We start from the raw sequence: 14160 nt of genomic DNA on the forward strand, positions 1-14160 counted from the left end.
GCCATATCTTTGGTGCCAAGGCAAACAAGATGGATCCAAGAAGGTAACAATGATTTTGGCATGGCTAATGCCACATAACGTGAAAGCTTTGAGATATTTTCTTTGTCTTTCAAGGTTTTATTTTGTAAGTTTATTACATTGTATTCATTCATAGAAGCTTCTCTGAATGATTTGTTGCAAGATTGTGTTCCTTTAGCACGCAACAAGGAATTTTTGAACAGTTGAAGCAAGCATTAGATTTACCCTCAATGCTTAGAGTTGTAGATCCAAAAAAACCTTATGATCTACATACAAATGCTAGTAGTATCATAGTTGGTGTGGTACTAAGTCAAGATGGAAGGCCAATGGCTTTTGAGAGCAAGAAGATTTTGTTCCCATAGCTAAAGTGCCATGTTCATGAGTTAGAATTGTATCCTATTATCTATGCACTTAAGATCTGGCATCATTGTCTTTATGTTGTAGAGTTTAAGTTGACACTGATTGTTGTATTTTTGTACTCAGCCAGATTTGAGAGGCTATCAAGCCAGATGGACGGACCTAATGGAGAAATTTTGCATGAATTTTTTTTGTATAAAAGGGGCAAGGATAATGTTATCGCTAAAGCATTATGCATAATATGAGGATTAAGCATCACTCTATTAGAGAGTACTTAGCTTCAAGAAACAAGGAGGCACAACAATACAACCCTTACTTTGCATCAATAAGGTCTAGGATTGATACAAATTTTAATAATCTTGATGACATAGCTTTGTTTAATTCATCAAGTAGCTCTTAATCAAGTCCATTTTTTAATTTCTCAGTGCAGAATGTATTTCTTATATGAAAAAGATTTATGTTCCTTATGCACGTGAACTAAGAGCAAAAGTTTTGCATGGCAACCATGATAGTCCTTGTGCAAGCCATCCTTGCATATATAAGACCTTACAATTGGTCAAGTGGACATTTTGGTGGCCTTATCTTAAGCGAGAAGTCCACAAGTATGTCATGGAATATTTTTAGTGTCGAGTTAATAAAGCAAAAAGAGAAATGATGCCTACCTTGTTACATCCTTTACAGATTTTGGAATACAATTGGCAAAGTATTTCTATGGGTTTTATAGGTGCACTACTAAGAACCCAAGGATCCAAGGACTCTGTTTTGGTCGTGGTTGATCGTTTGAGTAAGACCACTTAGTTTATTCTCGTGTGTGGCAGCTACACAAGTCATGGATTTTCTTATTCAAATTACATATTTTTAGAATCCTTGGATTATCTCAATTCATCAAGGAAGTCGCTAAGTCGTTTGGGTCATGGAGATCTTAGCCTCCACATTCCAATGTATACTCAAGCTTCTTTTTGTTGGAAAGAGCTCCAGGATCATGCGGCTACTCTTAAGCATTTACATCATGCAACACTAAGGAGGATCCAAGACCATTAGGAGAAAACCATGTCACAAACCCTTGCTTATGCTTTCTAACAAAAGCATTTTCATAGCAATTTACTTATATTTGACTTTGTTTTTTGTTACATTGCTTGAGTGGTGTGATGACGATTGAGAACTTTTTTTATAGTCCTTGAATGGCATGATCTATGCTTAGCAAAGCAAAGGTGATAAAACTCATGGGCTTAAGATGATAGCTGTGTGGTCTAGTATCGAGACCACAAAGCTCCTTGATGATTTGAGGTTATTCTAAAAATTGATCTCAAAGTATCTTTCAATATGATGTGGAATTGATGATACCCAATGTCAAAACTCTCTCTACCATGGTAGAAAGCTAACTAAGTAGACTCCCCATCCTCGAAATAAGTGTATACTTCTAATAGTTCTCTTCTTCAATGTCCATACCGATTCTACATGAACTCCCTCAAGTAATCGATAAAGCAAGTGTAATGGCAAAAGAGGCGATTTTAAGCTTTGGTGCACCTCACTTCCAATTGTTCATTCAATTGAGCATATGGGCCAAAGAGTTTGCAACGAGCACGAGCTCTTCTTAATGCTAGAAATAATCCAACCATCAGATTTTTCCCAATCGTAAAATTTACAAATTAAGAGGTGAAGATTAAAACAATGTTCAAATATGATTTTTCAGAAAAGAGCTCCCTTTACTCATTAAACAAACGACTTTAGCTTTCTAAAACACACTACTCATATCAAACTCAGCGATGCAATAAGTAATTCGCTGTGCTTGGTCTCTTGAATTTTCTGTGTTTTTGATCGGGTGCCATGGGCGAAATCAATGTCACAACTGCTGTCTCTCCCATGGATGTGGAGCTGAAGGAAACAAAGTTCTCATTCAACGGTGAGGTCTTTTTTTCTGTTTCGCAAACACCGATCTTCTCTCTCTCTCTCTCTCTCTCTCTCTCTCTCTCTCACACACACACACACAAACAGTTATTCATGCTTGCCTTAATTGTTTATAAACGCAGCAGACTTTAGTTGTCCGAACCCAAGTGCGATGAAGAATCATTTAATTTTCCGTACCGGATAGCCAGCAGCATGATAGCTGCTCTGGTGAACGTGCCATCTTCTGACGTGGAATAAGCTTGCTGTTGGCAATGCTTATGCACAGTAATCTTATGGAACTGTTGATAAGAGAAATACCTACAAAATGGCATTGCCTTAAAGTTTGAAGATATAGTATGCTGCAAAGTAGTGGGACAAGCTCAAGGGTCAGAAATTTGGGTAGAAGATGCCAATCATAGAACAGCCAAAGATGAAATTTTAGATGTCTTCGAAGTAACCGAAGTCACCATGGAGGATCTTCAATGCACAAGGCTCTAGTGGGTTCTAAAGACCTCTTTTTGACAGCCTTATCACATTGTTTTCCTCTTTCGCCTATGTAACACTAACCTTTGATTGTATTGCTACCTCTCTTTCTACTCTATCCCTCCCCCTGCCTTTTTGAAGAAGAAGCCAATTATGAGTTTTTTAGGGAGGTGGAGCAGGCTGCAGGTGTGTGTGACCCATGGTTGTACCACACCCTAGAGGTTTTTTTCTTTTTTCAAGCAATTGTTTACAGAAGGCAAACACTAATTTGATTCTTTGTTTGCCATACAGTGTTACAACTTATAAAAACAGCACAAAATGAGCATGGCGTAAGGCATCATGATTATACACGCTACCGGTAATAGTTCATAATATGAGAGAGAGAGAGAGAGAGAGAGAGAGAGAGAGAGAGAGAGAGAGAGAGAGAGAGAGAGAGAGAGAGAGATATGCTCTCACTACCTTTTGCTTGGCCAGTGGTGCTCTTATCAATTGGCACCAGTCTTTTGGTTTTCTTGTAGGAGTAGATGAGTACTGTTATCGAGGTGTTTAGAACAATTTTGCTTGGTTGCCTAGAGGACAGACTTGCAGATACTCGGGTTTTCATGTTGGCATTGCTGTATGCTATGAGCTCTTATCAACTAGCACAAATCTTTTGGTTTTCTTGTAGGAACAGATGAGGATTGTCAATGGGGTGTACATAACCATTTCGCTTGGTTGCCTAGAGGATAGACTCGTAAATATTTGCGTTCTCATGTTAGCATTGCTGGTCTTATGAGCAACAGTTTGAGCGAGTTTTATAGTCTATCAAGATGAAGCCTTGCCATTGGTTTTCCTTGCATTTGTCTTTGGTTGGTAGAGCTCTTGTGGTAAATAAGGTCATTCTTGCGACGGCTTGGTTTACTACATCCTGTATGACTCTTCACTAGTCATACAATGTTTGTGCCGCCTATTGTGAAACTTTCTGTGGAGTGGTTCAGACGGGTTTGTTTACATACGGCTACAAGTTCATCGGAACACAGTCATAGTTCTCTTGCCTAGATAGGAGGGTGGCTTGGTATTATTGATCTAGAGATGCAGAGTAAGGCATTGCTTGCCAAGCTCATAGTACGCAGATTGTTTCCAGGGGCCGAGCCTTGGACGTTTTTTTATATTAGTTGTGTAGGTGCAGTGGAATGAATGTTTGAACTTTGCTCAAGATGAGTGCTCCATAATGTGCTCAAGGTTCCTTTTTGTTCTTATGGAAGGGAGAGCCTTCCGTTCTTAATGAGGGAGTGCTATGATCATGAACAAAGTGAGTGGATATTGTGCGTGCAAGTGTATGAGATTGAGAGATAGAGAGAGAAGAGAGATACGACACCAGAGACGTTGTAAAACCCTCCTAAACCCTCCTCCGAAGGCCCCACTCTCGCCGGCGAGAGCGGTCTACTTATGATTGCACAAACTGGTACAATGATGATGCATGTGACTGATGCAAGTCTAGGCTATGTCGGTGATGACGACGGGGATGGCGAAACCGACCTAAGGGTTGAAATCTGCAATCTTTTATCTGCTGTCCAAAAACGCTATGGGCTGAAATTTGCTGTTGCGAAAAACGCTATGGAAAACGCTGATTTTGTTGGTCTTTAGGGCTGAAAATCTGCATCTAGTTTAGGGCTGAAAACTGATGTTCTTTGGGCTGAATCTGCTGGTCTTTTAGGGCTGAATCTGCAGTTGCTTCATTGCTGAAAAACGCTGCATGGCTGAGGTCTTATCTGTTGAAAACGCTAGGCCAAAAGGGAGGGTGATCTGGGCTTTTTACTATTGCTAGGGCTGAGGGTTCCTTGCGGTGAAGATCTGCTGAAAAAACGCCAAGTCTGGAGTCTACTAGGCGATGATGTCCTGCTGAAAACGGTAGGTTGATGTTGATGAGGGCGATGACCTCCTGATGCAAAACGCTAGGGATGGGATCTTGCTTGGAGGGGAAACCACCAAGGTTCTTGCTTAAGAAGTTGCCTGTTGAGCTTGGCTCCTGTTGCCTCTTCTGCCATTTAGTGCTAGCTTAGGTTTGCTTATATACAAACTTACTCAATTTGCCCTATCTACTTTTCAACAAAAGTCACTTAAAAATAATAAGTGAAAAATGTCAAAAATAGGTAAAATAGACTAAATGCACTGGAAAATTCTCTTGAAGGATTCTGATGGATTCTGATGGGAATGCTTATGATCATGCTGTGTGCAACCAGAGGATATGCATCTACACTAAGTGCCTGGGCATGCACGGTTTGCGAACAGATTCACAAAAGTGCCAGATCACTTCTAAATCTAGACTGATTGGACTGACTGACCCCTTGTTATGAAGTAGCTTGTCCCCGGACACATAGGGTTGGATGTGTCACGTGACAATTTGTTGCACACCTCTGGGTCTATGGATAGTGATGGCGTACCACAAAGTGATGACATGGCTTGCCCAATTGGAAAGAACTGGCCGCTAGGACGAGAAACTGAACCAAGAAGATGGGCCGAGGGGTCTTTCTAACCCCTGTCAACTTATGGAGCACTGGCCGAGGGGCCTAAAACCTCAATATCAAGCTTCCAACTCTGGGCAAGATTTTCGTAAATTGCACTGATTGTGCGGACGTGGCAGTTGCATGGATTTCCATGTTTTGGCGTGGTTGTGATTGGGCAGTTTTTTACGCAAGCTTTTGGTACTGGATGCCTTCGGGTGGAAGTGCTTTTGGACATGATGCTTTTGGGGCTCTGCTCTTGGGGCTCTGCTTTTGGGCATCCCTTGTACCTTTATAAATGCCCTAGGGCCACTCCTCAGAGAGCTGACGTAGACTCTCGAGTCTTGGAGAGAGCTGGACCCTCGGGAGTTGTACCCTTTGCGAAGTAATAATAAAGAAATATCGAAAGGGGTGTCAATCTTACTGAAAAGGGTAGAAGATGTGTCTACTAATTTGCAGTTGCCTAACTCATGGATAATGCACACCATTCTCCTTGTTTTTTGGTTGACGTTGTTTCAGGGAGATCCCTCAAAGGAGATTCTTGAAGAAGATAACCAAAGATCATAGAGAAAGTTGAAGACATGGAGTCGGAGCATATTATTGCTTTCAGTGCGTCTCAAAAAAGCAAGCATTGCAGTCCTTTTTGAAGTTCAAGTATCGTGGCACCACCGCAACAGAGTGGGCCGATGAAGATTTCTTTGCCAAGCAGCTTGGTACCAGTACCTCACTATAAAAAAGGTGGGGATGTCACACGCACATCTAACCCTATGTGCATGTGGACAAGCTTTAACTCCTATTTCTAGGTTTAGGACAGCCTAGGAAGTGTTCTGGCATCCTTGTGAGCGTGTGCAGGACGTGCATGTCCAGGCACTTATATTAGTTGCATACCAATTGCACATGAGCACAGCCAGTGTAGGCATTGGGGAGTGTTCCCATACAACACCATTAGTATCAAGCCTAGGCAATAATTGCAGACGAAGCACCTCTTATTAGTAGTTCGTCAACTTATTAATAAGCGACATATTAGCATCATTTTTATAAATCTGACCTTGCTCGACCCATCACTTTTGCCCTATATAAGTGATCTTAGGGGTCACTTCTTGAAGCATCAATTAGTACCGTCAGTTGCTGCAGTACAAGTACCAGCAGCACCGTTAAGTTTTCCAGCATGATCACCATCACCAATAGTATCCCTTATCAACATTTCCAAGCCTTTTGTCGCCAGATCCATCAACACCCCAACAAATGTCCCAATGGTCGTATTTTCCAGCCCTTCAGCATGCAGCCCCTGTAGCGTTTTGGATACAGATCAGCCATTGCAGCTCCCAGCCTTCAGGCCAGATTTCAGCCATAGAGTTTTTGCATCAGCCAATCTGCCTTGTAGTTTCAGCCCAAGTACCAGATCAGCTCTAGCGTTTTCAGTTTTCAGCCCTTAGCCTCGCAGATTCAAGCATTAGTAGCAAGATTCCATCGGCATCCCAGCATCTAGATCCATTGTATCAGCATTTGTGCAATCCAACGCAAATACCTCTCTAGCAATAGAGAGGGGGGCCCTTGGTGGGGGGTTTGGGACCCATCTGGTGTTAGTCTCCTTTCTGTCTATCTTTCAATCACAGAATTTTCACTCACAGTATCGTTTTCTCCTCTCTAGTCTATTGCACATTTCTCTCATGAAGTAAAAAGGAACCTTGAGTGCGCACTGAGCACTCATTCTGAGCATTCACCATCAATTGCTTCTGCTGCACATTACATAGAGGGAGATAAAGTGGGCCTTCTCAGACTTTGTTGCTATGTTGCAAGGGCTCTTCACTCCCTACCCACCTATGCATGCCATAGTACACCCCCAATTTATCCCCCATGTACACATACACACCCCCATGTCAGTCTATTTTGTTTTGTAGCAGGTTTCTTTTCAGCACTTTGTCCTCTTTGTTGGATACCGGAGGACACACATGTATGCCGTTATGTCTTATAGGCTGAAACCGGCCTCTAGAAGACATTAATAAAGCTTTCTTTCTTTTCTTTGTGAGTGTGTGTGTGTGTGTGTGTTTGTTATTATGGCTTTCTTTCCAATCTTCATTCCTTCAGTAGCATCCTAGGGAGATTCTTATATTTTTAATACATCTAGGTGGTTTTTTTTTTTTCCAAAATTTGGGAACAGGGGAATGTTTTATGTTTTATGTGTTTGCTTTTATAGGAAATATTGTATAGCGCGGCTTAGGCGTCTTCACATGTTTGGTTTCTGATTATTTGCAGGAGGTATTGTACAGCCCGACTTCGGCGACTTTATAAATCCCTGAAGTTTACCCATGGTCGTGGAAAGTATGTACGTAGGCAGATAGTAGTGGCCAATGTGACAGATACCAGGTGATTCAAGATGTTTGTTTTCAGATTGTTTGTGTCCAGTGGTGGCCAAACTTACATGAACGAGGTAGTTCAAGTTTTTATATTTCAACATGTCATGTATGCTAGTGCCAAATGGCCAATATTATAGGCACCAAGCGATTTGAGTTTATATTATATTTGCCCTGGCTTGCTGCCTTCGTTTCTAATAGTTGTTGAATATCTGTGTGTGAAATATAGCAAGCCACATGCTAGGCTTGATTCTACACTTGAACAATGGCAACCTTTATGAGCATTTTGGTTACCCCTGTCGGTTATTATCCTCAGATTTCTGCACATACTTCTCTATTCGGCTGAAAGAGCCTGGAGTTATGCAATGGCTATTAAGCAGACAACAAATGGACCAAACTCGAGACAACGATTTCATTTAGTTGGGAGGCTGTCCAAAGCAGTCAAATGGGCTGATGCTTTTTCTCATGCTTGTGCTGAAAAAGCTGATCCAAAAACTTCACTCGAGGCCACGGTAACACTTCAGTTTTTAACACTTCATGAAGGGCTTGCATCTAAATGTACCTTCAAAATTTGAATGGTTTATGTTTATTGCAATGGTGCTAGGCTTATGTAGCATACATGAAAGGTTCATATTTGGTAGAACGGGAGCAACATTGGGACACTGCCTTGAGAAATTTTGAAAGCGCAAGGTTTGGCTTTTGTGACATGCTGCTGTTTATTAGAAGTTGATAGTGGGTTTTAGTAATTCTAACTTGAATATCTACTGAGTGGGTTTTGGTAATTCTAACTTGAATATGTACTGAGTTATTTCCTGATTCTATGGGGCAAGGGTTATTTATGAGGAACTTGGAAAGTATGGATCTGTAGAGAACCAAGTCCTCTGCCGGCAGAGAGTAGAGGATGAGATTGATCCTAATATTCGGTACTGCTCTTATAAAATGGGTCAGTCTAAGATGGATGGTACTGAGTTATTAAAGCTAAGCAGACAGGAAGGACCTGCATTTGACCTTCTAAAAGCAAAATTGGAGGTGATGATTCAATGGATTTGCTCGACTCTTGTTATGATATTGCTGTAGATGCTAATTCAAAGTAATGTCTTGAATAGGCGGTGATGAGTGAAGCCCGATCCCAGCAAGCAGTAAGTATGACAGAACTTAGCTGGCTTGGTCGGAAATTTGCAATCGACAATGCAAAGATACGCTCATGCATAGTGAAAGGTTTGGATCATTTTATGTTGTGTTATAGCCCCCATCCCACTATGTTTGTCTGTTGTCATGAGCATGCCCGGATTGCAGTGGACATTATAGGACAATGACTGCGGTTTGTCTAATCAGGTCATTGCTATACTTCTGTTGCTGTAAATTTTATTAGGTTCTACTTGTGCAAGAAGGCTTGCTTGATAAACAGTGCTCAGTAGATGGCATCTTTTATCATTAGGCCTTTCTAGGTAAAGCTATTTTTTTCAGTGCATATTATCTATAGTTTATCTCTCTCTCTCTCTCTCTCTCTCATACACGAGGAAAAATGTTCTTATGAAATTAAAAATCTCAAGGGCAGAGCCTTGTGATAAATGTACCAAAGCCAATCACCACAAGGGTGTGATCACAATATGTCCATAAAATATGCGAAATGACGAAGAGTTTTTCTTGGTTTGCAAAAAAAGTCTCTTAATTCTTCAACATTACATTTTTCTGTAATCCAAGAGGGGCGAAGGTCTTCTCGTACTGCGCCATGTGCCCTGCTATGCCCCATACAAAATTGGATCATGGTAATCCAATAAAGAATACTCTATACTGTATTCCACCTCCATGTATAGTAGCGAGAGAGATGATGTGCGGCGGATTCTTCACGAGAGGGCTGAAGAAATCAATCTAAGGATGGGGGTGTATACAAACATTGGATGGTGCACCACCCTCACTCTAAATAGCACCTAGACTACTGCAACTCTCTGTAATATATAGATGAAACTTTGGCGATGAACCTTCAAATATGGCTATAACTACTAGGCCCTCCTCGAGGCTCTCCATCCCCTGTTGTCACAAAGTGATGATGTGGCATGACCTAAAGGACAGACTCCACCTTGCTGAAAGATGTAGAAGAAGTTGTATCAACTTGCAAAATCAAGCCTAAAGGCCAAAAATGAAAGGACACCAATTTTTATAAGTTGTACCAACTTATGGGGTCCTATCCGATAGGGCCCAAGGGACAAAAAGCTAAAAGAAATGCGTGAAGGCTGATGACGTGTCAGCTGTATGGACGCCCGCGAATCTTGTTGATGACGTGGCAGTTGAACGGACGCTCGCATTTTACGTTGCTGATGTGGCAAGCCGTATGGACTTCCGCAAAATGCGTTAGTAATTTTAGCGCTAGCTTTTGGGGATTCGTGAGAAAAGTGCTTTTGTGGCTCTACTTTTAGGCATCCCTTGTAATGTTTATAAGAGCCCCCGGGGCCTCACTCTGCAGAGCATCTGGACGTAGAGTTTGAGAGCAGAGGACCCTAAGGAGTTCTATTGATATGATCAATAATAAAGAAATATCGAAAGGGGCGCCAGTCTTTGGGGCCAGCGCTTCTGGGCGCAAAACTCCGCCGTGCCATGTCGCCTCTCTTTCTCTATTAAAGTTCTATGATTTTGAAGTTTCCGTTCGTGTGTTGCTATTGATTTCTCGCTTGGAGTGTCCAATCCTGTGACAATGGTATCAGAGCCCAAAAAGATTCTTCTTCTACAAAGGATCCGATTTCTTCAGCAACACATTGATTCTCGAGGAGAATCTGACAGAGCAGTCAAGAGCTTTGTTTGTTAAAGAATCTTCGTGTGAGAATGACAGAGCAGTGAAGAGCTTTGTTTGTTAAATAATCTTCGTGTCCCAACCCCGGACTTATTAGCCACTCCCACCCTTCGTTCATCGCGCATCGGGCGTGTTCCCGTCTTCATCTCTTTGTCTTAAAGGGCATAAGCCATAAAGAACCCAAGAGTACACGTGGGTTCTCGTGGAGAATCTGACAGAGATAACACCTCCCGGTGGGAAGGCAAAGAAAAGTTGAAATTCGGCACGGGAATTGATGAAGATTTGGGCAAATTTTCGGTAGGGAAGTTTGCCAGAGTGGAGTACAAACGTCAACTGCAGGTTGACACGTGTGAAAAGATTAATGAAGTACTCCCAGAATGTCACAAAACGGTGACGTGGCATAGCCCTAGACACACCATCAAGTGGGTAGCATCCACACACACACCTCGGAAACGGGCCCGTCAAATGTTGAGAATGGCTGACGTGGTAGATTTCGTGAAACGCGGCGGACTGCTGACGTGGCATGCCGTACGGACCTTCCGCAATTTGCGGTGCAAAAAGCGCTGGCAAAGCTGTACGGAATTCAAGCTTTTTGCGTGGGCTGATTCCTACGCAAGGCTGAAAAGCTTTTGGGAATTATTTGCATTATTTTTGCAAGGCTTTTGAGTGTGAGTTTTTGGGGCTCTGCTTTTGGCATCCCTTGTAAACCTTTAAATAAGTGGGTTGGGCTCCCACTCTGGAGAACATCTGGACGTAGAGTCTGAGAGTGAGAACCCTCACACTCCCTTGTCAGATTAATACAAAAAGAAATACTGAAAGGGGCGCCAGTCTTTGGGGTCAATATCTCTAGGCACGGAACTCCGCCGGGCCGTGTCGAATCAATTGTAAACTGTGAAGTGTTTTGAAGTGAATCTCTGTTGTGTCGCGGTAGAATCTTGACTTGAAGTGTCCAAGTTTGTTACAGTGGTATTAGAGCGCGGCCGATTTCTCTTCTACTGGGAAATCCGATCCTTTTCTTGCGACACTTATGGATTCCAGCAACGAACAATCGACTTCCTTTGCATCTAGGGATGCGGGAAGAGATCACGAAGAAGATTCTCACGAAGAGTACGGCCCGCCTCGGCCTACTCAGGCGGAGATTGAAGAGATGGAACGTCGACAATTGGTTGACGATGCGATAAAGATGATGATCAATCTTGCGAAGGATCCGAAATTTACCAAATTTTTGACTCAGACATCCTTCGACGAAGTGCACTCCCAGTGGCGGAAGGCCACAAAACCACCCCTCAAACCGGCACTCAAGAAACCTCCGACTCTGAGGATGTTTACAGAGCAAGAATTGGAAGAGGTGGTTGATACGCAGATTACTCAGCTTTTTGACGCGAACAACAAGCTAAAAAGCACGACAAAAAGCAAAAGAAAGGAACTGACTTCCTGGGTTATTTGGGTTGTCAATCTACCTTTGCCTCGGCAAGAAAGCAGAAGAAGCGTGTCAGATTTGAAGGAGTATCCAGTTCTTCTTCTGACAGTTCTTCTAGCTCTTCTGACTCGAGCGAAGAAGACAGGAAAGGGAAAAAGCGAAGCAAAAAGCAAAGCTTCGGAAAGGGCAAGAAAAAGGCAAAGAAGCCTAAGTTTCGCCCAGTTTTTGACAGTTCTATAGAGGACTCGTCTTCAGATAGTTCGGACTCCGATGATCACAGATTTTATGCAAAGAAGAAACACTTCTACAAAGCCAACGAGTATGACTCTCTTGAGGATAAAAGCAAGAAAGTTCGAGAATTTATAGGTGGACAATCAATTAAATTTGACACTTTTTTTGGATTCCGAGATGCTTCGAGGGCTTTGGCCTTCATACAGCAGTTTGATATAGCTTTCTCTGGAGGGCATTACTAAGAGCACTCCAAGATTCGGAGGGCTATCTCTTACTTCAAGGGAATGCTTGAACATGGTGGTCCACTCTTCTATTGAACAAGAAAGCGCCAATTAAATGGTGGAAATTTAAAAGGCTTTTTACTTCTTCTTGGTTGACTCGAGAGTACGAATGAGACATACGAACTGCTTGGAATCATCTCCGGATGACCAAGAAAGATACTTTGAACGCATATTGCGAGAGATTTGGAGCTCTTTTCTACCCGCTTCTTCATTTAAGAAGATCTCATTTAAAGAACAGATTGAGTGGTTTAGCTGCGAACTTCCTACGGAGATTCAAGATCACTGCTTAGAACAAAAGTCAAATTCTATTCAAAAACCGATGAGTCATGCGAAACGGGGTTTTGCCATTCATTCAGGCAGTCTGACTTACCCCACAGATGAGATCATGACGCAGAGAACCGAACAGACTTCTAAAAATGAAAGTAGAAAGAAGAAGAGCCCCCAAGAACAGAAAGATAAGGATGCACGACCCCGGCTCACTCTTCGGGAGAGAGCCAACTACATCAAAGAGGGGAAGTGTTTTGGATGAGCCCGTCCTTCGCGACGGAATCTCTTGGAAAGCTGCCTACGCGTGTTCCCATTGCTATCCGGTACTTCGCCAGCCCATTGAGCCGCAATCCCACATCGAGAAGGATCCAAGGTGCATCAAATCAGCCCTGGAGGTGCCTCTTCCTGAGGAGTTACCGCGGTGACTTGTCGTCATCGAGTCAGTAGTGTCTGCATTGAGGTATTGCATTGTGTATACATTCCATTTACGCAATCTAAAGCAAATACCACATCGGTAACGGTGTGGGGGGCCCTTGAGAGGGTTGGTTGGGACCCCATCGGGTGTTGCTTTTCTCTTCTCTCTCTCTCTCTCTCTCTCTCTCTCTCTCTCTCTCTCCCCCTCTACACATCTCTATTGCATTCTCTCAGCCCCTCTCTTCAGGGGAATATAAAAGGAACATTCATTGAAGCACAAAGCATTCACTAACGCAAGGAAAGAAGGAAAGGATTTTGTGGAAGTGTAAAACTAGATCTTCACCATATTCATTTCCGCTGCACCTAATAGGAAGCTCCTCTTTTTGAATGTTGAGTACAATCACTACTAGGAGGCTTTGTTTGTAGGGAGGGAAAAAGGGTTGTATTTGTTCCCATTACTCCTATTTTTATCACTGAGGTTGTATCCTAGTTACCCATCAGCCTCATTACCCCCAAAGGAGACATTAAGCCATGTTTGCCAGAGATAGTTAAGAGACGGAGGAGCATTATTTATCTGCTAGTGCATATCATACTATGAGATCCACGGGTGTTTTCATTGCTTATTCAAGGAGGCTTTGGCCCCTTATCTTGCATCATGGATTACTATGATAATTGATTAGAGGTGCCTAGGTCTCTTCTTGCTGGGGATCCGTAGACACATACAGGAGTAGAGGGCCTACACATAGAGGATCCATACTAAGGCAAATCACTACTTTGTAAGAGGGACTACTTGGGATGACTCATCAGAGGTTACCCAATCACACCCTCATTGGGGCATCATTCTTGATCGAGCCATCCAGCTTGGCTGCTCACGACGTCCGAGGATTTCGAAACTGTTGTTTTGTTGTTTTTTAGGGTTTCGTCACTGTTTTTTTGATGTTTTTTAGGGTTTCGTCATCGATTCTTGCTGTTTTTTGGGGTTTTGCCACTGTTTTTTGTTGGTTTTTAGGGTTTCAAATCTGTGTTTTGCTGTTTGTTAAGGTTTCACAAGCGTTTCTTGCTGTTTTTTAGGGTTTCTTATAATTTTTTGTTGTTTGACTCTCTCTCTCTCTCTCTCTCTCTCTCTCTCTCTCTCTCTCTCAATCATGGGAAGCGTCGAAGAAGTGCCAACGGCTTC

At 42.5% G+C, this 14160-nt stretch overlaps 1 protein-coding gene across 2 annotated transcripts in view; it reads left to right on the forward strand.

Moving 5' to 3' along the window:
• The first annotated feature begins 2097 nt into the window (after positions 1–2097).
• LOC147449813 (signal recognition particle-related / SRP-like protein) overlaps positions 2098–14160 on the forward strand; it is a 75431-nt gene continuing 63368 nt past the window's right edge. For both annotated transcript variants that reach the window (XM_086522175.1, XM_086522176.1), the window contains exons 1-7: positions 2098–2278; positions 3037–3103; positions 7485–7595; positions 7899–8094; positions 8187–8272; positions 8413–8611; positions 8689–8800. In XM_086522175.1, the coding sequence (XP_086378301.1) occupies positions 2203–2278; positions 3037–3103; positions 7485–7595; positions 7899–8094; positions 8187–8272; positions 8413–8611; positions 8689–8800 (847 nt within the window). In that variant the 5' untranslated portion in view covers positions 2098–2202. The remainder of the gene's footprint in view (positions 2279–3036; positions 3104–7484; positions 7596–7898; positions 8095–8186; positions 8273–8412; positions 8612–8688; positions 8801–14160) is intronic.

Source organism: Adiantum capillus-veneris, chromosome 10, assembly GCF_014529385.1.
Source record: "Adiantum capillus-veneris isolate H3 chromosome 10, ASM1452938v2, whole genome shotgun sequence".
Taxonomy (NCBI): Eukaryota; Viridiplantae; Streptophyta; class Polypodiopsida; order Polypodiales; family Pteridaceae; genus Adiantum; species Adiantum capillus-veneris.